The 26919-nt window shown below is 29.2% G+C and overlaps 4 protein-coding genes across 6 annotated transcripts in view; all 4 read left to right on the top strand.

The window, feature by feature from the left end:
- The window catches only part of LOC134832916 (protein NDRG3), a 39736-nt gene extending 28585 nt beyond the window's left edge, over positions 1-11151 (top strand). Inside the window, exons 4-11 of one of the 3 annotated variants that reach the window (XM_063847133.1) lie at positions 4971-5167; positions 5224-5344; positions 5402-5543; positions 5844-6023; positions 6669-6789; positions 6863-6978; positions 7039-7123; positions 10711-11151. In XM_063847133.1, the coding sequence (XP_063703203.1) occupies positions 4971-5167; positions 5224-5344; positions 5402-5543; positions 5844-6023; positions 6669-6789; positions 6863-6978; positions 7039-7123; positions 10711-10778 (1030 nt within the window). In that variant the 3' untranslated portion in view covers positions 10779-11151. The remainder of the gene's footprint in view (positions 1-4970; positions 5168-5223; positions 5345-5401; positions 5544-5843; positions 6024-6668; positions 6790-6862; positions 6979-7038; positions 7124-10710) is intronic. The other 2 variants (XM_063847134.1, XM_063847135.1) reach the window with 2 other exon arrangements.
- On the top strand, positions 2807-4744 carry LOC134831051 (synaptic vesicle glycoprotein 2C). Its single transcript, XM_063844690.1, has one exon. The coding sequence runs from the start codon at positions 2975-2977 to the stop codon at positions 4658-4660; it is 1686 nt and encodes a 561-aa protein (XP_063700760.1). The 5' UTR covers positions 2807-2974; the 3' UTR covers positions 4661-4744.
- Positions 9408-10548, top strand: LOC134831908 (paramyosin, short form-like). The gene has a single exon (XM_063845748.1). The coding sequence runs from the start codon at positions 9566-9568 to the stop codon at positions 10391-10393; it is 828 nt and encodes a 275-aa protein (XP_063701818.1). The 5' UTR covers positions 9408-9565; the 3' UTR covers positions 10394-10548.
- A 5154-nt stretch (positions 11152-16305) lies between the features above and the next one.
- The window catches only part of LOC134829973 (epidermal growth factor receptor), a 44920-nt gene continuing 34306 nt past the window's right edge, over positions 16306-26919 (top strand). The window contains exon 1 of the mRNA XM_063843297.1: positions 16306-17183. Within this exon, the coding sequence (XP_063699367.1) occupies positions 16967-17183 (217 nt within the window). The 5' untranslated portion in view covers positions 16306-16966. The remainder of the gene's footprint in view (positions 17184-26919) is intronic.

Below are 26919 nucleotides of genomic sequence, written 5' to 3'. Positions count from 1 at the left end.
GGCTGCCCATTAATTATTCTTTTTGAAACGATTTTTGCGTTTATCTTCTTTTCCCTTAAAAAAACAATCGTTGACCTTGACTTTTACTTTTACTTCTAATCTAATTACCGGATTTTTTTGTAACAAGGGTCATGATTTTCAAACACGTGTTATGAAAATACCAATGGAGACGACTGGTAGTTGATTGAAAAAAAATTCCTTTGATATGTAAAATATTTTGTTTAATTATTAATTTAATTGCACATTCATTAAAGTCGTGTTTCACAGTTAAAGACTTGGACTAGCTACCTTTTAGAAGAGAAACGAGCAATAAAAGGCATATTTTTAGCTCATTGCAATGTAATAATCATCCTTTGATGCCATAAAGTGAGAGATGAAGAAAGAAACGTAAACGAGGTAAAAATACTTTGGTATTTCTTGAAAAAGACAATCTTACGTCGTTGCTGATGATGCGGCTCATTAGACAGCACATTGTTCTATTTAGGGCAAAATAGAGGAGAATGAGCAAAAAGAAAAGGAAAATTTAATATGTGAACATTTAAGGTAATGAGTCCTTTGGAACGTATTTTACACACAAGAGGAAGTGAAATGCTGTGAAGACCCGACGACATGGTTTGACACAAAGTACGATGAGGAAAATGTCAAACGATGAATATTTTAATGAAAATTATTTATACTTACGCGATAATTGAGGAGGTATGGTGACAGATATGGCAAACTCGAGGAAAGCACAGTGGGATGAATTTTAAATTAATTTGATGAGTTATTTTTCATAAAATTTATATTTGTAAATTTTTTATGTAAATAATTTACATACCTGAAAAATGACGAAAATAAGAATATTCCAGCAACGAGCTCTATTTGACGAAAATTTTTCTTCTTTTTATGTAAAATTAAGTTTTTATTCTTATTTTTTTTATTAATTTAATTTTTTTTTAATTAATAAATAAATAAAGAAAAAAATCAAAAATCAGATCTTCAAACCCTAACTTGACACACAAAATTACGATTACTTTTTAAACGAAAAATAAAAATAACAATTTTGAAATAAAATAAAATTAAAAAAATTTAAATTTTTAAATGAATAAATAAAATAAAAAAATTAAATTAAAATTTAAAAATTTAATTTAATAAAAATATTAATTTATATGATTTTTGAAAAAATCTAAGAGATTTTTTATAAATCAAATTCTTAAAAATTTAAAAGAAATTATATTTAATTTTTCCAATTTAATTAATATTTATTTCAATTTTTTATTTAATTTATATGTTTTTATTAAATTTAACTAATTTTTAAATAATTATATTGATAAATAAATTTTTAATATGTAAAATAATTTTTATCTGCTATCAGGAGCGATTTTTTTTCTTTTTTTTTATTCATCAATAATAATTTTTATTCGAAAAATATATTTTCAGTAAATAATAATCAGTTCAAAAATTTTCATTATTAATTCAAAAAATTTTTTCACTAACTCACCAAAAAAAATTAAATTTTTAAAAAATAAACAAATTTTGTCTTACCGTGAAGCATTTTCACCATCAATAAACGCCATAAGGCGTTCCATTTCCTTTCACCTTATTTTGCCATAAAACTACGCTACCTCCTCTTAATTTGCATCAAATTTCATTTTTAATTTATTCGTGAGTGATTCACAAGTTTCGGGTGTTAAATAGCTATGACACACACTCCATCAACTTTCTTTCGAAACTTTTGCTACGCAAAAAAAAATCCATTGAGACGAGCGACAAGACAAGTGACTCACACACACGCTTCTGTTTCCACGTCTTCTCTTTCGCCCGCGTCTTATGAAACTTTTAACACCTGCATGCGACTTTTATTACAAAACTTCTACGCTGAAATTTCGTTAATATATTTATTAATGAAAAAAGGCACAAACAACGAGCATAAATTAAACTGATAAGACAACGACGACGACTGATGACTAAGAGAATGCGTCAAAAAAAAAACTGGAAAAATCCGACCTTTCGCACTTTTTTTGTTTATGTTTTGATTTTTTTCGTTATGTTTTGAAAAAAAAAACATAAACAAACCACCTGCGGATTAAAAATTTAAATCCAGTGAAAACTGGATCATGAACTTGAGTTAAATGTTTAATGAGGGGTCGTTATTTGTCAAATAAAGTAAAGTTGTCGTCGCATTGTTTAAAAATTGACGTGATAACAATGTATTTTCAATTTCTATTTATAACATACAAAAGATGAGAGGGAAAAAAATTGTTGATGCTGATAAAGATAATAAAAAACAAGTGGCAAAAACGTGTTAAACTACAACTTCTGAGTGATTCGGATGCGTGTACTCGTTCTCCACGGACTCGTAGTATGAAGACAAATAAAAAGGTTTGCGTGCTGGTGTGAATTAGTAACGTGCTTCTGTTAATAAAAATAAAATTCCTTCTGTTTGTACGAGAGATGATGATTATTTTTACAGGGATTAGCACTTGTCACATATACGAGAGAGCGAGATAAGTTGCGAGTAAATAGTGATAAATAGTGTGATGATGAGCAAAATTAGGCCAAAAGCGTTGTGCAAAGATACTTTTATGACGGCCCGCAATCCTTCGTGCGACGAAATTCGTCAATGTCACCCGAAAAAAGCTTCTTTAATTGACGCAATGAACTGGTATTTGTTTCCAGATACCGACATTTACCAATTTTCATTGTTCTCTAAGGCAGTTCAGACACAAACATAAATATTAAGTGTACTTGTGTGATCGTCGTTGTTGCCGTATTCACACACAAACACACACTCTCGTGAAAAGGTATAAAAGGCATTGTCGACAAAATTTTGGAGCTTAATCGCACAAGTGCGGTTTACGAAGACACATCGTCTCACAAGGGACCCAAATTTAAAAAAGTTATTCCGCAAGTAACGGAAAAAAAATTTTCAACGTCTTTTTTGGTTGTTGGACAAGACGCCGCAAATTCTCGATCGCCATCCGGAGTGCATAGAATGGTAGAAGGCCTTCCCCCGCAATATAACGCGAAAAATTCCAATGTAACAAAATCGGAGGACGATAACTACACTGCAGCAGCATCGCACGACAGCATCGTAATTGTCACGACGACAACGGTAACTGACACGCCAAAGAAACTTCCAAGCGATCCGGAAAAGGCATTTCCCGTAAAAGCGGATTTCGAAACTGCCATCGAGCTTACGCAATACGGCAAATTTCACTATATTCTGCTGGCAATATGCGGACTCGTGAGCATGAGCGAGGAAATGGACGTCATTTCGATGTCGTTCATCCTTCCGTCGGCCGAATGTGACTTGGAGCTGGATACGCAATCCAAGGGATGGCTCAACTCGATCATCTTTATCGGGATGATGGTGGGCGCTTACACCTGGGGTTCGTTAGCTGACAGCATGGGCAGGAAGAAAGTCTTGATTGTGATCTCACTGATGAACGGCTTGTGCATCGTGGCGTCGTCTTTCGCCCAAAGTTACATGCCCTTCATGATTTTCCGTTTTCTGAATGGTGTCGCACTGGGCGGCAGTGGACCCGTGATTTGGTCATATTTTGCGGAATTTCAACCGAAATCGCGACGTGGATCGATGTTGAGTTTCATGGCGGCATTTTGGTCACTTGGCAATATTTTTGTCGCGAGTTTGGCTTGGTTGGTAATTCCCAGTGGCGTTGGATTTGTCACAAAATATTTCGTGTACAACTCGTGGCGCGTATTTCTGATGATTTGTGCCATCCCGTCGTTTATTGTGTGTGCCCTGCTGTTGTACTTGCCCGAAAGCCCGAAATTCCTGTTGTCACGTGGCAAGGAAGAAAAAGCCCTGAACATCTTCCAATGGATCTACAAAGTCAATACGGGCAAGGAAATGACAGATTACCCGGTGAAAGGTTTAATCATCGACGATCATCTGAACCAAGAGCTCGAAGAACGAAAACGCCCACTCAAAGGAAATTTCAAAAAAATGCTGTGGGACGTCACCCATACCACAAAACAACTTTTCCAATCGCCCGTCTTGAAATTCACAATGATCTCAATAACGATCAACTTCACCTTCCACATCGGCTATTACGGACTAATGATGTGGCTACCCGAACTTTTCAACCGTTTCGACCAATATTCGAACCATTTCCCCGGCGAAAGTGCTTCCGTATGCAAAGTCACCGATTTTGTCGTCAATTTGGAATCACATCTCACGAAATCTCAATCGTGCAACTCGGCAATTCCAAGTACGGTCTATCTGGAATCCCTTATTTCCGTTACGGCGGCCTTGCCAGCGAATTTGATCGCCATTTTGGGCATGGATACACTCGGGCGGAAATTTTTCATGGTTTTTTCGACAGTTTCGGCGGGATTGTGTTCCGCCGGCATGATGTTCGTCGTGAATAAAACGCAAAATCTCATCGTGTCAGCGATCTTTTCGGGAGTTATTTCGTGCGGAAATGCGGCGTTGGATTGTTTGATCACCGAAGTCTTCCCCACACACTTGCGAGCGACGGGAATTGCTGTTTCCATGGTTTCGGCACGTTTGGGCGGGATTATTGGTAATGTCGTTATTGCACAATTGCTGGATACGCATTGCCCGGCGCCGACTGTCATTGTGGCATTTTTGCTGATTGCGGGCGGGCTCATGTCACTCATCTTGCCAAACACAACCAAAAAAGCGTTGAATTAAGTCTAGTTACTTTAATCTTGTTTACAAGAGAATTATCATTAGCTTAAATTAATGTTAATAAATAAAATGTAGATACGACGAAATGCGACGTGAGTCAATGTTTGTTTACTTTTTTTCATCATGAGAAATATTTTTGATGTTGATTGACGTTTCATAACAAAAAAATTAAGTTTTTCCCTCTGAAAGTGCACGAGAACTTGAACGATGAATCATTTTTTTGACAAATTTTGGACTTGAACTTGAATTTTCTCCGATTTTTATCAAATTCGGTACAAAAAATGCTCATTAAAATTTTTTTCTCTATTTTTAGCGCAATGCCAGGCGATCCCATGGATGATATTGAGCTCCGATCTGTACAGTTACACAATCCCGTCGCACGGACAGGATCGTTAACATCCATTACTGATCTTCGTAGAATACAAACGGACAAAGGTGACCTTTTGGTAGCTGTCCAGGGAGATACAACGAAGCCCGCCATTCTAACGTATCATGATTTGGGATTGAATTGTAAGTTTTTTGTCAATTTTCAATTAATTTTTGTTAAAAAAATTAATTTTTTTCAGATGCCACAAGCTTCGCTGGCTTCTTTAACTATCCATCGATGCGGGGATTGTTAGAAAACTTCTGTGTCTATCACGTGAATGCACCGGGACAGGAGGAAAATGCTTCTACATTTCCAGAAGAGTGAGTTTTTATCGATTTTCTTGTGATTTTTCACTAAAATTGATTTTTTTTTTGTAGTTTCACTTATCCAACTCTCGACGAATTAGCGGCCCAATTATTGTTTGTATTGTCACACTTTGGTCTTAAATCGGTAATTGGCTTCGGAATTGGTGCAGGAGCGAATATTTTAACACGTTTCGCACTTCAACAACCAGATAAGGTGAGAAATTCTTCGTTCTGAATTAAGAGTCCCAACAGCATTCTTTTCGCATTCGACCGAAATCGATGGCAGTAATAAAAAAAATTCTTTTCTGCTGCATGCAGTGACATGAAAAATTATGATATGACTCCCTTATTCCCATACACGAGGCGATGCGATGCGAAAATAATGTTAAATAGCTGCATTATATTATAACTGACTGAACATGAACAAACACAGAACCACACTTGTACACAATGGAACAAAAAAATTTCGATCAATAAAATTGCATACTCTACAATATTTTTCATCATTATTTAGGTTGATGCCCTTTGCCTGATAAATTGCAGTTCAACTGCTGCCGGATGGATAGAATGGGGATATCAACTGATGAATGCCCGTAATTTGCGTAGCAAAGGCATGACACAGGGTGTTTTAGATTATTTGATGTGGCATCATTTTGGACGCAATCCAGAGGAGCGTAACTTGGATCTTGTTCAGGTGTGTATTAAAAAACAATTTTTTATCCTGAAAACAAAGAAATACAAAAAAAATTAATAAAAAAAATTATTGAAAGTTAATATAATTTTTTTTAAATTTTAATTAAAGGGCAATTTTTTTTATTTTAATTAAAGATAAAAATTAAATTTTTAAAAATTAAAAAAAAATAAAAATTTTTAAAAATAAATTTTAATAAAAAATTTTTAAAATTTAAATTTTAATAAAAATTAAAAAAAAAAACATTCGGTTAGGTAAATTAAAAAAAAAATTAAATTTTAAATTTTAATTAAATTAAATTAAATTTATAATTTTAAAAATTTTTTGTACAAAAATACGATATTTTTTAAAAAAATTCAAAATTTTTACAAATTTTTTGGAAAAAAATGTAAAAAAATTCACAAAATTAAAAAAAAATAATTTAAAATTTTTAAAATATTTTTCAAAAAAAAATTTTGTTTTTTTTTCGTAGAATTTAAAATGTTTTTTCATATAAAAAATTTTATAGCTTTATATAAAGAATTTTTAAGCCAAAAAAAAAATTTCCTTAAATTTTTTTTTCTCTTTTTATTTTATTTTTTATACAAATTCAATTGATTTTTTTTTTTAATTTTTACTCTAAAAAATAAATTTTTCTCAATTTTTCAGGTCTACAAGTCATATTTCGAGCGCTCGATAAACCCCGTCAACTTGGCGATGTTCATCGATGCGTACATTAAACGAACAGATCTGAATATTGCCCGAACCCCATCAGGCAGTCCAACAAATTGTAAGTAATTTTACCTTTTTTTTCACCAAAACAAAAAAAAATTGACATTAATCACTTTCAAAACTTTTTGCAGCTGGTGTCACACTAAAAATGCCAGTGTTAAATGTCACTGGCGCCCTGTCTCCACATATCGATGATACAGTCACATTTAATGGGCGCTTAGAGCCCACAAAGACCAATTGGATGAAGGTAAACTTTTAATATTACTTTTTAATGACATTTTTTCGTTAAAACGATATTTTTCGACAGATCTCTGATTGCGGTCTCGTCATGGAAGAGCAACCGGGAAAACTTGCTGAAGCATTTAGATTATTCCTGCAAGGAGAAGGATACGGTAAGTGTTAAACCGTGTTTCTCTCTCCAAACCTCTTGTACACTGAACCTTGTAGACTACTTCTTTAAAATCAATAAATAAATAGTCTCTATTCACGTGTCACCATCTTGCTGAACAAAAAAAAATCAAAACATGCCTGATAGTAAAATTCATACATTTTCATTCATTTCGTTATTTTTGGAATGACTTTAAGTTACGAAATCAAAAAATATTTTTAAAAAATTGTTAAAAACTCATTGAAAGATAGGAAAGTTGCTCATGGGCTGAAGCGCTTTTAAATATCAACAAGCTACGAATGTGCTTTTCGGCTGATTTTTTATTCTTTCGATCAAAGCTGCCGAATGTCATTCATCATTTTTTTCATTGTTCAACATTCTGTTTAGCTAGGGATCCATTTTTCATCTCATCAAGCAAAGAAAAAACAATAAAAATATACATTTACTGATAAAATCTACTTTTAAAGATGATAAAAAAAATGAAATATTGAGGCAAAAAGGGATCAAACGCATGTAGAAATGTCTTCTAACTAGCAAAGAACAGAAAAAAATTTAAATTCAAAGTTTGTTGCGCTCGTTCATTACTTACATTTTGAAATATGAATACATAAAATTTATTGAATGAAATATAAAACAAAAAAAAATAGTTGATAGCTTTTAAGATATTTATAAAAATTTGTCAAAAAATATCTTTAAAAAAATATTTATGCAAATTTATGAGAATAAAATGCATTTGCTTTGAAAAAAATCAATAATTTTGCTTTTATTTAAATATTAAACGCATTTTACTCGCGCTGCGTTCTCGCTGCACAACTTTTTTTATGTTAAAAACTTTTATTTAAAAAAAACATGAAAATTTGAACATTAACAGACATTTCATTGAAGAAATACATGCAAAAACAATTTTTTAGTTATAGAGAAACAGGAACACGAAATACACAATCACATTTTTTTTTATTTTGAAAAATTTGTTGCATGATATGGAAAATAAATTTAAATGTGAAAGCACTCCGTCTCGCACGTCTACTGAAGTCACATCGCGAAACTTTTTTTTTTTTGAAAAAGTTTTTCAAGTGACGTCAGTCTTTTTTTTGTTACTTGACTGCAGAAATGGACTGAAAATCGTTCATGTCTGACGTCAGGAAAATTTTTTGTCTGCAAGTCGGTGTTACATAATAATTGTTGGTCTTGCATGCTTCAGTTTCGCGAAAAAATGAAAATATTCGACCTTCGAGGAAAAACAACGCACGAAAGTCATATCAATAAAAATTTTCAACATTTTTCGCTTGATGGCCCAAAAAAGGAATTTGTTCTCTCTCGTTAATTAATGACAGCTAATAATGATGAAGACCATAAATATAAAACAGAAATATTACGTCATGAGGTATTTTGTCAGTCATGCAACATCGACGACGACGAAGACGACAACGGCCTTCTGGTTTACTTTGTTGATTGTACTCAGAGACGACGATGATGATGAACGAGAAGACAATTAATAATCTTAAACAGGGACGAAAAAAAATATTTTTAAAAATTTTACAGAAGCAAATTTTAAAAAATATAAATTATTTTTTATTACATTTTAAGGAAATTTTATACAAAAAAAAAAATGAGCAAAAAATTAAAAAGCAGTAATTTTAAGCAAAATGACGATTATTTTTTTAATTTTAATTTTTATCGAATTATTTTTTTGCTTATTTTTTTTAAATAAATTTCTTTATAATTAATTTAACTTAACTTAAGCTTTGTAGAATATAGTTAAATTAATGATTCAAAAATTTATTTAAAACAAAAATTTTTTAAACGCAATTTCATATTATTTGACCTTTGTTTATTATGAAAAAAATTAAAATTAAAAATTAATTATTTGTTTAAAAAAATAATGCGAAAAAATTAAATAATTTTTTAAAAATTTAAGTCATTTTTTAAAGTTATCAATGGGTATCAAAATTTGTTGAAAATTTTAAAATATATTTTTATTTATTTTTTTTTTTTTTTTAATTTTAAAATTTTTATTTTGACAGTTAAAATTTTTTAAAATATTGAATTTTTTAATTGATCAAAATTTAATTAAAAATTTTCCCATAATTTGTCATCTTTCCAAATTTTTTTAATAATTTAATTAATTTTTTTTATTTAAAGTTTTATTTATTTTTTTTGACAAAATCGTAACTTTTTGAAATTATTTGTAAATTTTACTAAATAGTTCATTATAATAAATAAATATTTTTTTCGTCCCTGTATTAATAAACAATTAAAGATCGAACGCCAAATTTTATTTATATCACGATGATAAGAATAGACACGCGTCGTGTGTCAATCTCTGTATAAATAAACGAGTAACTGAAGGTTTTCCTTTTAGTTTGACATTAAAAAAATTGCGAGAAGGTCGGTCGTTGCTCGAGTTTTCATTTAATTTGAATTTTTTTCCCGAAGAACAAAGAAAATGCAAGTCTCTCAAAAGCCCGCTGGTCCATACATTTACGGGCCCAAACGTCGTCTCCCGCCAGAAGTGTACGAAGACAACTACGCGTACCTCATAAATTATTACCAACCGATGATCGATTATCTCGATGCGAAAGAACGCGGTGGCTCGCCAAAACCTCCGACACTTCCGTGGCTCTGCGAACGCTGGATGGACAAATATGACACGCGAAAACCCATCAAACACTATGACGAGTCCCGCTTGTCCGAGTTACGAAGCCGAAACGACAAACGTGCCCGAAAAAATCTCCTGGATTATCGCGCCGACATGAAACGTTCGTGCTTCTCGATGATCCAACGTGCCGAAGCAGCACGCGTCGAAGAACACCTGAATCGCGTCTCATTCCTCGAACGCATCGAAAAAAAGTGGAAAAAGCGATGTGACGATCTCGAAAAGACCATCAAGGAGGAACGCACGAAACGCTTGCAAGATATCGAACGAAAACTGGCTCAAGCAACGGCAGAGAACGATCGCGAATTTACGCCTTCCATGAAGCAAGCGTTGCGTGGCCGAGACGAAGGGAGAATTGCGCAAATTCTCTTTTGGGAAAGCCGCAAAAAGCAAATTGACAGAAGTGAACGCGAAAATGCCGAACGAATTTATCGCGCGAAACAGGAAGAAGCGTGGAACCGAGCTCATAATTACGGCGCTGGCATGACGGGACAAGGCAAGTGGCTGCAAAAGAACCTAAGCGGGAACATAGATGTCATGAGAGACTCCCTGAATCGATATAATCGAATGTTGCATGAACTGAAACACATTAAATTAAACGACGACGAAGAAGAATAAAATTTTTGTTGAATGCATAAAAGTTTCAAGGTAACGTATGAATACCCCCAGCATATGTTGCCTTTCCTGTTCCTGTACTAAAAATACGCCTTTTGTGTGCTTTTAATGTCGTTTTTTTAGTTGATGAGTCACAAATTGGAAAAAATATATTTTATTTATCAGACATGTAAAAAAAAATACAAAATTCAGCAAAAAAAAATTAATTAATTAATTTTTATTATTTTTCTCATAATCATCATCTTATTATTTTATTTTATTTTTTTTCCTTTCATATTTCTTCCTCACACACAAAAACACATGCAAATGCTCAAAATTAGCTGTTGGTGCATTAAACCGAGTAGGTGCTAAGTTTGGTAGAAGCGCGTCACAGGAAATTCTGGGTTGATCTGCAAACATGAAAAAAATTGGTTTAATTTAATTTTATAAAATATTTTTTTTTATAAATAATTATATTTAACATGTAAAAATATTGCTTTATATTACAAACAGAAAAAGAAGAAAAAAGCAGAATTTAATAAAAAAAAATTAAGAAGCTGGCTTAAAATCCATTAAAAAATAAATAAAGCATTAAATAAAAAAAAATCTTCTAAAAATAAAAAATTTAGATTTAAATATTTTTATAGTTTATAGAAATAATAAAAAGCATGCGAATATAAGACTTTTTTGGTAATTATCATAAAAATTAATTATTGCATGAGTTTCAAAAGACGTTTTGTTATTAAATTTAAGTTTTCTTTAGTTATAGTTAGTCAGTCAGTTTGTTACCAATTTATAAACAAAATTTATATTTTTATATTCAATATCTCTATTTTTGTTTATTTTTAAATATTTTTAATTAAAAATTTAATATAAAAGCAAATATATATATATATTAAAATTATATTGAGAAATAAAGTAAAATCGAATATAAATATTAAATAATAATAATTAAATTGGCAATTTATTGATATTTATTTAATTTTATTCAGAAAAAAAATATTTTTATCATTGATTGGCGTAAGTATAACTTCGTTGCCTGAAATATAACATAATTCATAATAATAATATTAAATAATATTTAATAATTGAATAACTTGTATAAACATTCTTATTGTATTTTCTAACAAAACTTTATAAACAGACAATTTTCTGCGCGCAAGGTGTAAATGGAGCTATTTATAAATAAAATTGTTGTTTATGTAGCTTTTAAATATATATTTATATATATATAACATAGATTGGTGGTTGATAGATGATATTAGATGGAGTACTATGCATGGATACTAATATAAAAGCAAACAAAAAGTTATAATTTTATTTATTTTATAATAAAAAAATATTTTATAGGTAGGTAAACTTACTAATAGATGATGTGTAAGAAGACATTTCTAACAATTATTACTTAAAAAAAAATCGAAACAAGTTTAGAAGAAGACAAACTGTGATAATTAACAAACTTTTAAACTTAATTATTAGATTTTTAGCGGTAACTAGAAGTTTTTAATTTATTTCTGATCCCTTTGGTAGTGAAAAATTAGAAAAAAAATAGAATTTTTCAACAAACTTATTAATTATTAACAAAAGTTTTCTTTTCTACTGCGTCAAAATGTATATTTTTAAATGATTTCAGTAGAGTTGCATTAGAAAAAGTTCGTTTTTCATCGTTTTAAGTTTTTTTTTAAGTGAAGGTGAAAAGCGAACTTGTTGATCATTAAAAAGTTTCATTATTATCATTTTCTCCTCTATCTCTCTAATAATTTCATTGCCTCTTATGCGTCATGCCATTTTTTCTTCTATCTAAAATTTTCCTCTCTGAGAATTCCTTTTCTTTAAAAAAAAAATTGAAATTTTTAAAAAGTTTCCATACAAATCGAGCATTAATACAACAATACTTAGCTCTTATCACCTCCACAATCGCCGCCTGCTTTTTGTTGAAATCATCATCTAATAATAATATAAAAACTAAAAACAAATCAAAGACACGCATCATGCTTAATAATCTGCATCACTTAACGCATCATCAACATAACAATGCAACAACAATTAATAAAAATAATCAGATTACTGTTAATGATGGTAATGGGCTACAAATAGTCTGTCCTAACAACAATCCCCATCATCAATATGCTGCCACCATGTCTTATCTTCAACGACTTCAACAACAACAACAAAATTCGTCGAATTCTTCATGCACATCGTCGACCACAACACCCACGTCCTCAGACAACAATGGAAATAGTAATGATGCCGCTTTCGCTTCTGCCGCTTCTTCTTCTACTACTTCAAACACCTCGTCGTGCACGACCAATGGTCAACAAAACGGAAACGGATTCCGAATCATTGAGAATCCACTTCCGGCAGGCGCATGCGAAGCCACACGGATTTCATCCATGTTTGAAACTTATTAAGTTTAGAGAAAAATTTTATGTTTACACAAGAAAATAAATAAAAAAAAAATAAATAAAACAGAAAAACTGTCGCCGCAGCATTTTAACGCAAAAATAAAGCATTTTTCAATTGAATAAAAAAATATCGTGCAGAAAAAGATAATAAATAAATAAAAAAAGACAGACAAGGAATTTTACAAGGATTAAAATAATAATGGAAATTTTATAATTTTTTTAAACAATAATTTTTCTTACAATTTTTTTAGTTTTATATTAAAAAATTATGATTATTATAAATTTAAAAAAATTATTTAAAAACAACATTTTATAATTATTTTATAAAAATTTTTAACAAGAATTATAGATAAACAACTCACACCTGCTGTAATAAAAAAAATAAATAAATATAAATAATTGAAACACACTCACACACGTTTTATTGTATGAAAAAAAAAATACTTGTAACTGTTATACAATTTAATGCTAAGTAATAAATATTAAAAAAAAAATAAAATTTAAATAAAATAAAATGAATGAAATTCTTTAGATAAAAATTAACAAATCTTTGAAAAAAATACATGAGCAAAATCTAAAAGATTAAAAAAAAAACATGAGGTATATTATAGATATAAATGCTGTTATAAAATTTAAAATAAAAAAAAATAAAATGACTGTTTTAAAGTTTGTTTAAATATAAATCATAAAAAAATAGAAAAAAAATAAAAAATATATATTTTCATTTTATTTTTGTTATAAAAAAAATTAAAGTAGAAATCATCGGAAATTTCTTAAAAATAAATAAAAACTCGTAAAAAATATAAAATGTTAAAAAAATTAGCTCGCAAGCTCTTCTCTTCAAACATACATTTATTAAAAAATGCAAGCAAGTGTAACTATATAATTTATTTTAAAAATAAAAAAAACTACATAAAACTAGAGTTTTTGCAAAAAATAAAAGTAATACAAGAAAAAATACATGGAAATGCATTGATGCCTAGTTATAATAAATAAATTAAAAAAATAACATATAAACAGCTCGCTATTATTGCCATCAGAATTCATTAAATAAATAACTTAAAATAAAAATAATAAGATAAAAATTAAATAAAGATAATAGACAAAGAGAAGAACAAACAATAATAATAAAAAAAAATATTTAAAAAAAGAACATAAAATTTAAAAATAAAGATATGATGAAAGCTTGAAGCACACAATTAACGGACTTTTATTTTACGGCAGTTTACAGCAGTTTTTGAATTTTTCTCCCCATGCCACAAATCTTAATTCAAACAGATTTTCGTTATTTTTTTATATTTTTTTTTTTAACAAAGATTGGAATTTTTAATTGATTTTTTTTTCTAAATTTTTATGAATTCTTGAAAAATAATTAAATTTATTATTTTTTTGAAGTAAATTTCATGAATTTTCTTTAAAAAAAAATAAAAATTTATTTCTCATCGAACGAATGCAACAAGTTGTGTTTCACTGCACTTCCATATATGTACGACAATAGCATATGTCGGTACACATGTGAAGTTGTTCTGCAATGTTGTTCTAATTCTCATTCAGTACGGACCATTTACGGCAAAATGTACGTCAACGCAAACAACAAGCAAGAAGATGCACAAAGACGACAAGAAGAGGCAAAGTGAGTGTTGTTTCTTTCTTTTTTTGGTGCAAATGCGTCTTTTTCTCGTTGTCTTCGTGCAATTCTCGTTAAAAGATGTGCAAGAAAAGGAAAAAACAACAAGCAAAATAGTTGTAGATCTATTATTGGAGATAATTTTATCGTCAACATCAACATTATTTTATTTGTATCACAAGTGCAGAGTTGTTGTTGCGTCTTCTGCTTCTTTTTCTACTTGATTCAAGCGAAATATGAATGAATGGATGCGATCGAAAATGAAGATAGAAAGAAGTGTGTTTGGTAAGTAGGATCATTATTTATTAATAGTGCAGAATATTTTAGGTCGATCGCCTTCGATGCGACTGAATCATCGGCAAGTGAATTCGTTTCGAGCTATTTTAGATGCAGAGCAATTAAAACAAATTATCCTTCATAATTTTATTTTTTATTAACATCTGCTTTGCATGGCCTCGAGTGAAATTCAGGGAAATTGTTGATGTTTCATCTTTTGGACTTTTTATCGTCTGGAGATGTTGTAACAAGTTAAATGAGTTTTTACATCAACGTTTTTCGATTTTTTTTCAAAAATTTCATAAAAATTGAAAAAAATAATATTTTTTTTAATTTAATTTTTATTTATTTATTTTTTTTATGTTGAGCAATGTTTATTCGTTTGACATTAAACTTTTTCTGAAGATATTCAAAATAATTTTTTCTTAACTCTAAATTTTTATGTGAAAATTTTCTGCCTTAATCTAAATTTTTTTTTTAAATTTATAAAATTTTTAATTTTTTACTTTTTTTTATCAAAAAAAAATTACTTTAAAAAATAAAATTTTTGAAATTTTTTTTGTCTAATCGATTAAAGAATTTGAAAAAAAAATTTATATTTATTTTTTTAACAATCGATGAAATAATTTTTGAAAGTTGAAAAATGTTAAAAATAGTTTGTAAAATAAAATTTTGAATAAATATTTCATCGTAATTTTTGTTTTTAATTTTTTGTTTAAAATGAAATTCAAAAATTGTACAATTTAATGAAAATTTAAATAAATTTGAAAATATTTTTATAAATATAACAATATTTTAGATAAAAATATTTTTTTTTTTTTTTTTTTTGTTTTTATTTTTTAAACATTTTTTTCATTCGATTTCATTAATTTTTTACAACTAAATTTTAAAATATAGGTAAATGAAATTTCTACAACTTCTAAAATAAAAGATTTTCATATATATATATTTTTTTTTTGACAAAGCTAATTTTTAAAAAATTATTAAATTAAGTAGAATTCTAAAAAAAATTAAACAAAAATCAATTGCTAAGTAATAAAAAATGCAACGACATGAATGACCAATTAAACTTTCAGCCGTTATAAACCAATGACTCGCCCTCACAAAGAATTTATAGGAAATTTAAATGACTATCAATAACAACTCTATTGTTTCTTCAAAACTGTCTCAACCTCTTTGAGAAATGTGTCATGCTCTACTAACTCTTATTGTCTCGTACTTTTCCCCTAAAAATTCTGAGCCTTTCAAAATTCAAAAAAAAAACTAGAAAAATTCCTTTAAGAAATTCCTAAATTTGGTCTCGACACCCATATGGTCCCACACCTTCGCAAAAAAAAAACAAAAACTTCCATTGCATCACAAAATTTGAACATATTTACAAGAAACTCGACAATATCTTGAACAAAACTCCACTTACGCACGCACACAAGCTCACAACGCACACATCAACTTCATTCATGCATTTCATGTCTCATGGGTTATTTTTGTTTACGAACCGACTCTGTACGACGCGCCGCAATTTTATCTACGATCGTCGTACAACATTATGACTAAACTGACAAATTGTGTGTATGAGTTTTGTTTCATTTTCATCCATTCGAGTTTTTAGTCTTAGTCCGTAAGGCGTTTAAGTTGGATCGTATCTCGGAGTGTCTCTGAAAAAAAAAAGAAAAATAAAAAAAGTACAATTGAGTTAATTGTGAGAAAAAGAAATAAAAGATTTAATTAATTAAATGAAAAATTGTCACCAAGCAGAAGACAAATTATTTAATTTAAAAATTAACGCGCATTTTTTTTTTTTTTGATGTCTTAGTGCAAAGTTGAACAAATAAAAAAGACATAAAGCGCCAATACATCGTAAAAAAATATAAAGATAATAATTAACAAAGTAAGACGTTTGATGTGAATTGTGAACAAACAACAGGTTTTTTGCATATCTTTTTACACAATACAACACATGTTTTAAAAGCACTTGAAACTCGCACTCACGACACGGCACACAACACAAGAAGACCATAAAATTGCATTATTCTGCAGTTCGCCGTGTGTTGCTCGGTACCTCTGTGGTAGCCTAATAAATATTGTATAAAAAAAAATAATAAATAAAATAAAAAAATTACCTAATAGGTGAATAAATACGAGAGAACGAGTGAAGTGGCATATAATAATTAATAATTTTTTTTTTGTATGTTAATTTTTCTGCAATTGGGTCTAAAGGTGAACTATTGAGATCTTAAAAATGATGCCGATAAATTTCTAAAAAAAAAAAAATAATAAAAAAACACAAAAATGAATAAAATGACATTTAATCGAAGGATCAGTGCCCTTCAAGTCACCCAAAAAATGGTGTTAATGTGCGTTATGCACCTGATTGCCATCGCAATATGGCAAAATTCCGCTGTTGCAGCATTTAAGTCGTCGTATACGAATGTCGTCGGCAGCAACAAATACACAAAGCTGGCAAATAATCAACAGGAAATGGAACTGGATTACAGAGAAATGAGAGGTAAGCATAATAAAACGTTAATTATTACTATAAAAATGTTATCTTATCGTAATTTCTTCTTGCCTCTCCGCTCGTTGATTGAGGTTTGATTGAAATTCGGTTCAATACTTGAAAATTTTTCGTTCCAAAGCAATAATTATATAGAAACATGTAATTGCATCTCTTGGATTAAAGCCAAGCATTAAAATTTATTTTTCTTATAAAAAAAAACAGTAACGAGTTACGGAGAGCAAAAGGAGTTAACAAAATTATTATTATGGAAAAATAATTGTGATGCTTTGTGTGTGAGCGTGGAGGAAGTAGAACCATGAATGAATGAAAAGAAAGAAAATTATTGGTTTTGTGGTTGATATAATTTTAATTCAGAAAAAAAAATCACAATGACACACAAAAAAATACGGTGAGAATTAACTCACCTAAATAAAAAATTAATCAATTATTCTCCTCAATAATTATCGAAAACTGTCAAAATTGCTCATAAAAACAAAAAACCTGCTCAACATACAAATTTCCCACATTAACATCAATTTATTCAACTTTATACGACAAAATTGGCAAAAAATAAAGTTCAAACTGATTAAGCCATCAAAAAAACTGTCAAATACGATTTTCGTAAAAAAATTTTGCATGCAAAAAACGATTTTTTTACTTTTTTTTAAATAAAAATAAAATAAAGCAAAAAAAGTACACATAAATTCGCATAAAAATAATTGCTTACAAGAAATCGTAAATAATTTTTATCCTTCTGTATAAATTTTTTTCTACGTAAAGTACATGTTTTGGATCGTAATTGCATTTATTTTACATTTTGTTAGAGATTTTTTGTAAAAACAAAGAAAGACAAAAAGAAATCTGACGTCATCTGGTCGACTTTAGTTATTTAAGGCGTTCCGTATCGATTTGAGTGATTGCAAAACTCGAAATAAATAATAATTATTTTTTATTTGTCACACAAATCAGGTAATAATTGCATTTTATGAGTTATTTATTTTTTTATTATCGAAATTATTTACAAACATTCACATTCGGCGAAACGGAATAAGTAATTGGGTGACTTAAAAAATCGAGTTTCTCATAAAAATTTTTTTTCAATTAAAATTAATCCTACTTGACCTTGTTGCTTCTGTTACATACTTTTTTTTGATTATTTTTACAATTTCTAGTGAACAATGGGAATAATGCGCAAAAAAAATATTTTTCCTGTCATGTAATACAGTCGTTGATCCTATTCAATAATCACTCATCAAAACAAGTTTTGTGATCCTAAGTCCATTCACTCGCAATTCTATTCATTTTTTTTTTTTTTGACAATTCGTAATGATCTGACGACTCTATTGAATGAGTTGCGAACAAAAACCAACAACTAGTTGCCTAAAACGTCACCAAAGGCAAAAAAAACTTTGAAAGGGTCCTCAATTAAAACATTTCTAATGGACTTGCGTGTGTAAGTTTGGTATGTTAGTACACACGACCAACCCACATGTTTCAGAAAAAAATTTAAAAAAAATATTTTTTAAAAATTTTTTACATGTTGGTTCATTAGATAATTTTTTTTAGAAAAAAAATGTTCATAATTGTAATAATTATGTTAAAGGATTAAATTTTTGAGGATGTACCTCAAGTTTTAAAATGTAGATTAGTTGACATCCGTTCTATGTTCATTTTTTGTTCGATTTTTTTTTGGGTGATTTATTATTATGGTTTCTATTTTTTGAATACATTTTTTAAAGACACTTAATTATAATTTAAAGTAGACTGAATCCTGTATGTTACAAAGTTATTCAATTGATCCGATTTTGAAATGGGTTCAGGTATGTTCAAATCATGTAAAAGGCTTAGAGAAAGAATTAGAGTGAAAAAATTGAATTAACAGCTAGGGTTAGAAAAAAACATGCAAATTATTGCGATTTTAATTTAAATTAGGAATTTGAAACTTCCGTTTGATATTTTTTGGTTCCCAAGTTTTTTCTAATAATATTAATTTTAATATTCAATCGGATTTCCTTTTTCCTCGTCAAAATAGAAAAAAAAACTTGTTTACTAAAAATTGACACTTCAGGGATGATCTTTAACCTCAATCTAAAATTTTGATGAGAACCTCCGTTTGCCGGAAAGAATGTGCTAGAAAAATATTTGAATAATTATTAATTTTTTCTCACTCATGTGAAACATTAGAAAATTAATAACTTTTTAATAGGAAGTGAAAAAAAATCATAAAAATTTATTAAAAGGATGAAGGAAGTAAGTTTATGACTTTTCTCTATTTTTCTGGTCTGTGAACGGCTGTTAAATTAAAAAAAAAAATAAAAAAAACCAGAAGTGATTTTTTTAAAAAAAAGTTCTAATTAATTCTCACATCAACGAGAAAAGATCATTAATAACAAAATAAACTAACATCTGATCATCACAGGTTCAAAAAAAAAATTCTCATAATTTAATAAAATTTCATGCCACAAAAAATAAGCGAACGAAAAGGCAATAAATTACAACAAACAGATCCTTTTTTCTGCGGTCGCTTATTTTTATAATAAAAAAAAATAAATAAAATAATAAATTAAATATTTCTCATAAGAAATTAAAATTTCACACTACACATAAATGACAGACACCCAGCACGAAAAAGTGCGGTTTTTATATCAGAAAATATTTTATCACATCTCATCAGATGTTCATTTTATTTTTATTTCTCATGGAACGGGATGAAAGAGTTGATTATTGTCTGCTTTCATCGCGTTCGTTACTTAGAACAAGAAAAAGAAAAGAAATTCATCACAAAAGGACTCTTTTTTACAGAAAAATATCGTTTTCTATGAAATCTAGTTTCAAGTGTATCATGTACTTTTTCAAGGAATTTTTTCTTACAAAAGATTCCAATTAGGAGGCGAGACACACATGTGAGTGTCAGATTTCTCCAGCAGATTTTTTGTCTTTTTAAATTAATTTTTATCAAAAATTATTTTTTTTTTTGAGAATTTCTTTAGAAAAAAGGACGAACGAAATCTTTGGAGTATGCAAAATACCCTGATATTGATGCAAATTTGGACATTTGAGACGCAGATGCAATTTTTTGTTGTTTTTATGTGAAAAAAATACAGAAAAAATGATCCTTGATTGAATCTTTGAACAATGATAAGACTCGTAAGTGACGCTCTTGACGTAATCCACTGATCAAAAACAATCAATTCACTCCAATCAACGCAAGGCATCATTATTTCAATCGATTTGTTTTGTTTTTGCTGCAATTTATTTTTAATTTGTTATGCAAGGCAGCAAAAAAGCATCTGAAAAACGTAACGAAAAGGAAACTGAAATTCGTTCCATATTGAAAGGAGCTGAAAAACCGGATTTTTTGGTCAATTTTTTGATGGCAAAGCAACAACAACTGGTCACTTGCCACTGTTTATTGCTGATCGGGAGCAAATCACGAGAGCTCGAACAAAAAATTTTATTTATTATGCGAAAACAAGATATTTACAAAGCAATAAAAAAAATTATCTGCACACATAATAAAGAAGCATCTGTACAATACACGCCTCGAACTACAACAACAACAACGACGACGCATGAAATGTAGATCAGGTACTGTGGGAATAAAATAGTGGATGCACATGTTCGAGTCTTAAAACTTTTTTTTTGTGTGCCTTGATTTGCCTTGCATTTACATTCAGACAAGAGAGATGAAGAAGACGAAAGACGAAGAATTGTACGGATGATCCTTAATGCATTTTTTTTTTGCCTGAGTTTTTTGTTCGTAATGTGATCATTTTTTGGTAATGATTTTGATCTCATTTAAAACGGTGTCTTGTGTGTGTGTGTCTATGAGAAGGCGGGAGATGCTACGGAAGGGCGCAGGTAGAAAAATTGTTGTAAAGTGATGTAATATTAGGAATTTAAGCATTTTTTTAATCATGAAATTCAAGAAAAAAAAATTAAAAACTTCTGTTTCTAGCTTCTAGAATTTTTTTCCTGTGCTCTTGGGCGTCATCGTTGCTCATTGCATCGGAAATATGCATGAAAAAGGGTAACAAATAGCCACTTAAACGAAGTAATTAACTTTACAAAGCAGTTTATTACTGCAATTATGACAATTATTATTCACTTTTGTTTTTCGCTCCTCTTTTATCATCATTTTGTGTAATTTTTTACAAAAAAAAATCATGAAAGATGACTCAAAGTGCAAAGTGTGCTATTTAATTCTTATATTACGTGCAATTCATTCGAGCGATAAGAAAAATTAAAACTTGCGACAAATATTTCTTGGAATTTCGGTGTTTATTTAGCGTTTTAGACGATTATTTTCTCTCGCAAGTAAAGTTCCTGTCACTTTTACCACAAATTTCACACAATTTTTGTCTAAAAGTCGAGAAATAAGACAATTTTCGACCCAAAAACGCCATATTTAGCACACAGCTCGTCTTTATTTACACAGCACACACTTCATTTAACGCGTCGCTTATTTATTTCTCATTAACAACACGTATTTACTCCATTATTACCAAGTAACTTACTTCAAAATAACCAGGTAACAGTTGTTCGTTCGTGTATTTGTTTAAAAAAATTACTGCAAAGTAATAAAACTTTGCCTGGAATTTACTTTCGTTTTATATTTTATCATGATAATGATCATCATTTCGCAATAGTAATAAAATAATTGTGACAAGTATATAATTATATCGAATTTTATCATCTTTTATCTCGTACTCCAATTAATTACGTGAAAAAGAAAAGCTTAAAATACATTTTAATAGTTCCAGTTTCAAGAATTTTAATAACAATAATCTAGTTAATAATAATTTTTATCTCGGAATTTTTTTTGATAAATTGGATGTCGAGGAGAGAAAATTGCCGGCAATTAAAGACATATTTGTGGATCTTGACTGATGGAAGAAGAAACAATAGAGGGAGTAATTTACTGAATTTTTACGTCAATAAAAAAAAGTGAAATTTATTTAGTTCTTGTTTTAAAAGGAAACTCTTTCTTTTTTTGGAATAATTTGAGCAGCTGTGAATTTCTGGTTAAATTTATCGAATTTTTATAAAAAAAAAAAATCGACGCCTACTGAGCAACAGGTTGCGATCAAGTAATATATTGGCGAGTATATGAGGTGAATATTAACAAAAAAAAAAAACGTTTTCTGATGAATTTGTCTGCGAAATTGTGGATTATTATAAATTAAATTTATTTATCACACGTTCATCTGACGGCGATTGTGGTGAAGGCTGTTTTTTTTAAGAAGAAATCTTCTTTATGTGGAGGAATGTAGTTCAGATGCGTTCTTTTGAGCTGTCAGGTCATATGAGTTTATGAGGTTTTTGGCGTGTTGAAAGAACGTTTCAAGGACAAAATTATATTTTTTTTCAATCATTTTTTCAATCAAGAAATTTTTTAAAAATTTTAATAAATAATTTATTTTAAGAATTTTTTTTAAAAAATTAAATAAAAAAATAAAAACTTATTTTAAAAAAATATTTTTAAATCAATAAAATATTATTTTTTTAAATTAATAAAAAAAATTTTAAATTTATAAAATTATTTTACTTTTATTTTTTTATTTAATTTTTAAATTAAATAAAAATATTTAAGTCGTCCTTTTTAATATATTTTATTATTTTGGCTCGTTTCTCAGTTCTAAAATCAAAACAAAAAATTTAAGAATTTATTTGAAATAATCGATAAAAATTTACTTTTGAATTTGAAAATATATCGAAATTAAATAAAATTACGAAATAAATTGATCGATTTTATTCAAAAATCATCAAATTAGAGCAATTTTTAACAATCATTGTCGTTTATTCTCCCAAAAAACATCACTTCCGATTTTTTAATCTTTTCTTTCCTCCAAAATAGTCCATAATGCATCTGTAATGGTCAATTTGAATAAAAAAAAATACTCCAATTTCATCTTCTTTTGCTTCCTCTGCTACTTAAATAGTTGTTATTAAACTTCCATTTCCAATTTAATTCACTTTTAATTCTTTTCTCACCGTGTTCCTGTCATATTCGTAACCTACACAAGAGATGACGACTTGTTAACGACGCCGTGAATTTTTTTCTCGTTAAAATATTAAAATCCGATGCATAAATTAAACGTCCATTTCCACGTCTTTTACTCAAAACGTAGAAAATTGTTTTTTTTTATGAATGAATGAACGAATGAGAAACAAAGTAACAACAACCAGTTTAATAATCTTAATTTTTTATAAATGTTTAACAAAACGGACGTTAACCATTCTCATGTTAATAATGTCTCAATATTTGTTTGGGTAATTAAAAAATTATGAAAACTGGTTCAATCACCCCTGAAAAGAGAGAAAACAAAACGCACGACGAGAATCGATGAGAAGTCTCAAACGTGTAATTTCAATCAACTAACGGATTTATGAAAGACATGTCTCAATCTGGTTCTTAACAACGAAGAACATAACATAAAACAGTCACATATTAAACATCAAAACAAAAAAAAAAGTTGAAAAGAAATGAAATGAAAAGACAGAAGGTGAGGCAATGAGTAAAATACGCGACAACTCATATCAAAACATAATGAGATTGGATTGCGAGTTGAATTCTCTCGTCTTTTGATTCTCGAATGTGATGTCGACATGTTGTCGTGTCGCATGTATGACAAAAAAATACAAAAGGAGAGACATATACACGCATTGTATTATTATTATTACAAATAATTTTTTTATGCTTCTGATTTTTCTTTGATTTGCTTCACTTCTCAATCTTCACATATATTATACAAAGCAAAGACGTCGTCAACGACGGACAGTTGATGTCAATGTACGATTCATCGACAATATATTCTGGTTCTTCGACGCATTCTTTTTTTTCATACTCGAACTGATGATGATCTGGTTATGATTATTTTTTCCTTCTTCATCGCGTGTTTCTTTCCTGTTTTATCGCTCGTTCAGTTCTTTCATTCACATCGCGCAACCGTAAGGTAAAGGAGAATGAATGGAGTAAACGTAAGATTTTGGCATCTTCATTCATAACAAAAAATCAGTTAATGGTCAAGAGAAACAGTGACGGGGTTACGTCTCTTGGGACCCTATGGATTCAAAAAGGTATGAAATTGACCTTAACATGTTGTAAGAGGTCAGTTAGATTTCCTTTGTAATTGTCAATCTTCAGTCATATTTAGTTTAGAATTTATTCAAGAGGTATATTTTATCCTTTAAGGCTTAAAGAGTTAAACTTGTTTAGCCAAAATGGATCAAATTAACCTCTTGAACTGATTAATTTCTTCAAGACTGAAGATGGTCAATTACAAAGGGAGTCGAATTGACCTCTAAATGACCTTTAAATTGATCCCTTAAAGTTTTGAACATTTAAGGGATCAATTCAACCCATTTTTGGGACAATTTCATACCTTTTGTATTCATAAGGAACTTAAAACTTAATTTTTGCTTGGTTTGGATAAATTGGTATAGATTAGTTAGGTTAGGTTTGAGGATGTATCTCCGCAGTTCGAAGCTCTACTGTGAATATCTTTTGTAGGGCCTTACATTGCCAGCTTCAGACTGAATCCATCCCTGAAATGAAGCTGAAAGGCAATCACGTTGACAGTTTCATTTGAAATTCAAATTTTCATCTTCTGGGAATCTAACTTACTTGTCCATCACAAAGGCAGCATCTTGTCCAGATTGGAGATTGTTAACATAAATTTCAGACTTAAATTTAAGTGATTGAGATATCAACTGATTTTCAGGAGTTTTCGAGGGAAAAAAATCGACTTCTAGTGTTGATTCACGGCGTATCTCGGTTCCTATCTCGATCACTTCCTGTCCTCCCATCATTTTTTTCTCGTTTTTTTTTCTATTCATTATCACACGTTTTTTTTTGTCTTTTTTCCCTTGGCTGTATGCACTTCTTTCATGTTTTGTTCTTACATACCATTCATATCTTTTTAATTACTCTTTCCGAATCCACTTTTTATCTCCTTCGTGTTGTTGTTCACTTTAGCATCTCAAGTGTTCTTGCATCGAAAATTGATTTATGAACGGATATGAACAGACTGTCGGAACTGGAATGGCAGTCGATGATGATGTTGATGATGCTCGAAGGTGTTTTCTGTAATAAAAATGAGGGCCCATGAGAAACTTTAGAAGATCCTAGACATGTTATTGTTTAAAAAAATTTCAATAGATGACAAGGGATGATGGTTGTTTTGAACGAAAATCAAGAGATTTTGTCATTTTTTTATCTCAAAATGAGTAAAAATCTATAAAAAAAAATTAATAGTGGAAAAAATCTAGACAAGAGAAGTGAAATTCATGAGAAAATATTCAAAATTGACTAAATTTAAGTTTTTTTCCTATCTCTTTGTCTTATCTTATCACTAAAAGCCTTATCAAATTTCATAGAAATTACACAAGACAAAGTCATTTAATGACATTGACACTTGAACACTCACAACAATTAATATTTAATAACAAAAAACAATCATCAGCGACGGGAAGCATGATCGCCTTAAATTTCTCGCGAAATTGATTGAATAACGATAATTTCTACATTTGCAAAAGGTCAAAAACTGAGAAATATTTTAACGACTTCCAAAAAGATCGTCTAAACAAGCAATAAATCTGTCAGTTAATTAATATGTCAAACTTTTTTTTAGAAAATTATGATTTCAAGTCAATTTTAACTGCAGTCCGATTGAATTTCACGCGATAAAATAAATTTAATTGGCCAAGATGGTGACAAAATTACATGAGGACGCCGCCGCCGCATAAGAGATGACACAAAAAACTCGCCGTTATAACTTTTAGTTTATACTTTTAAGGCGGATAACGCGCTTCACATTTCATTTTATCACTCCACACAATCGTAAAAATTGTGAAATTTGATATCGCGTTTGTGTGATAAACAAATCACGCTTGTTTGCGTGCCAGATCAGCCAAAATATTGATTTCTGTTCACGAGAAAAGCGTTTTCCAGGTGTCTCTTTTCCAGCATCACCTCAACTTCCGACATGATTTTCATCGGGGTTTTACGACTTTTTCTCCAAACATTCGTTCGTTGGTTGCGTGCTCGGGAATCCTAAACAATTGTAACGAGACGCGTTGGTCTTTAATAAATAAACCATACGGGTTTACAAGATAAACAAACAATTAAAAGACGCGTTAAAAAATATTTGAATTTGCTATTGTTTAAAAAATAAAGAAAAAAAAATGTTGTTCGTTGAAAGAGGAGTTGCTTACCGATAATGAAATGAAATCGTTGTTGATCGAAAAGAGGCATTTTTATTTATTATTTATTTCATGTTCTCCGGAAAAAAATATGATTATGATGGAGAGATGTAAATAAACGCTTTTTCTTCGAGCAATATGGACACACTTGTTGCGACAAAAACAAAAGAAGAAAAAGTACGTGATGGATTGTTTCTTTGTGCTTCTCTTCGAAATAAAAAAATTTGAGTGAAAAATGATTTTAATAATAATTTAACGAGTTTCTTAAAAAGCTTTTTATATAAAAAAATTAATTAAATAAAATTATTATTTATTTTTTTTTTAAATAAAGTAAATTAAAATTTTGAAAATAATTTGTAAATTAAGTTAAAAATTTAGTTTCGAAAATTTTAAGTTATTTTCTTTAATTAAATATTATTTACACAAAAAGAAATTTACTTTAATAAAATTCAATAAACTAATATTAAATTTTATACCTATATTTTTGAATTTATTTTTCAAATTAAGCCGCTCCAAATGAAACTCAAAAGTTTTGTCCAAA

This window comes from Culicoides brevitarsis, chromosome 2 (assembly GCF_036172545.1).
Source record: "Culicoides brevitarsis isolate CSIRO-B50_1 chromosome 2, AGI_CSIRO_Cbre_v1, whole genome shotgun sequence".
Lineage (NCBI taxonomy): Eukaryota > Metazoa > Arthropoda > Insecta > Diptera > Ceratopogonidae > Culicoides > Culicoides brevitarsis.
The sequence above is the reverse complement of the archived record's forward strand: the minus strand, read 5'-3'. Positions and strand labels throughout refer to the sequence as shown.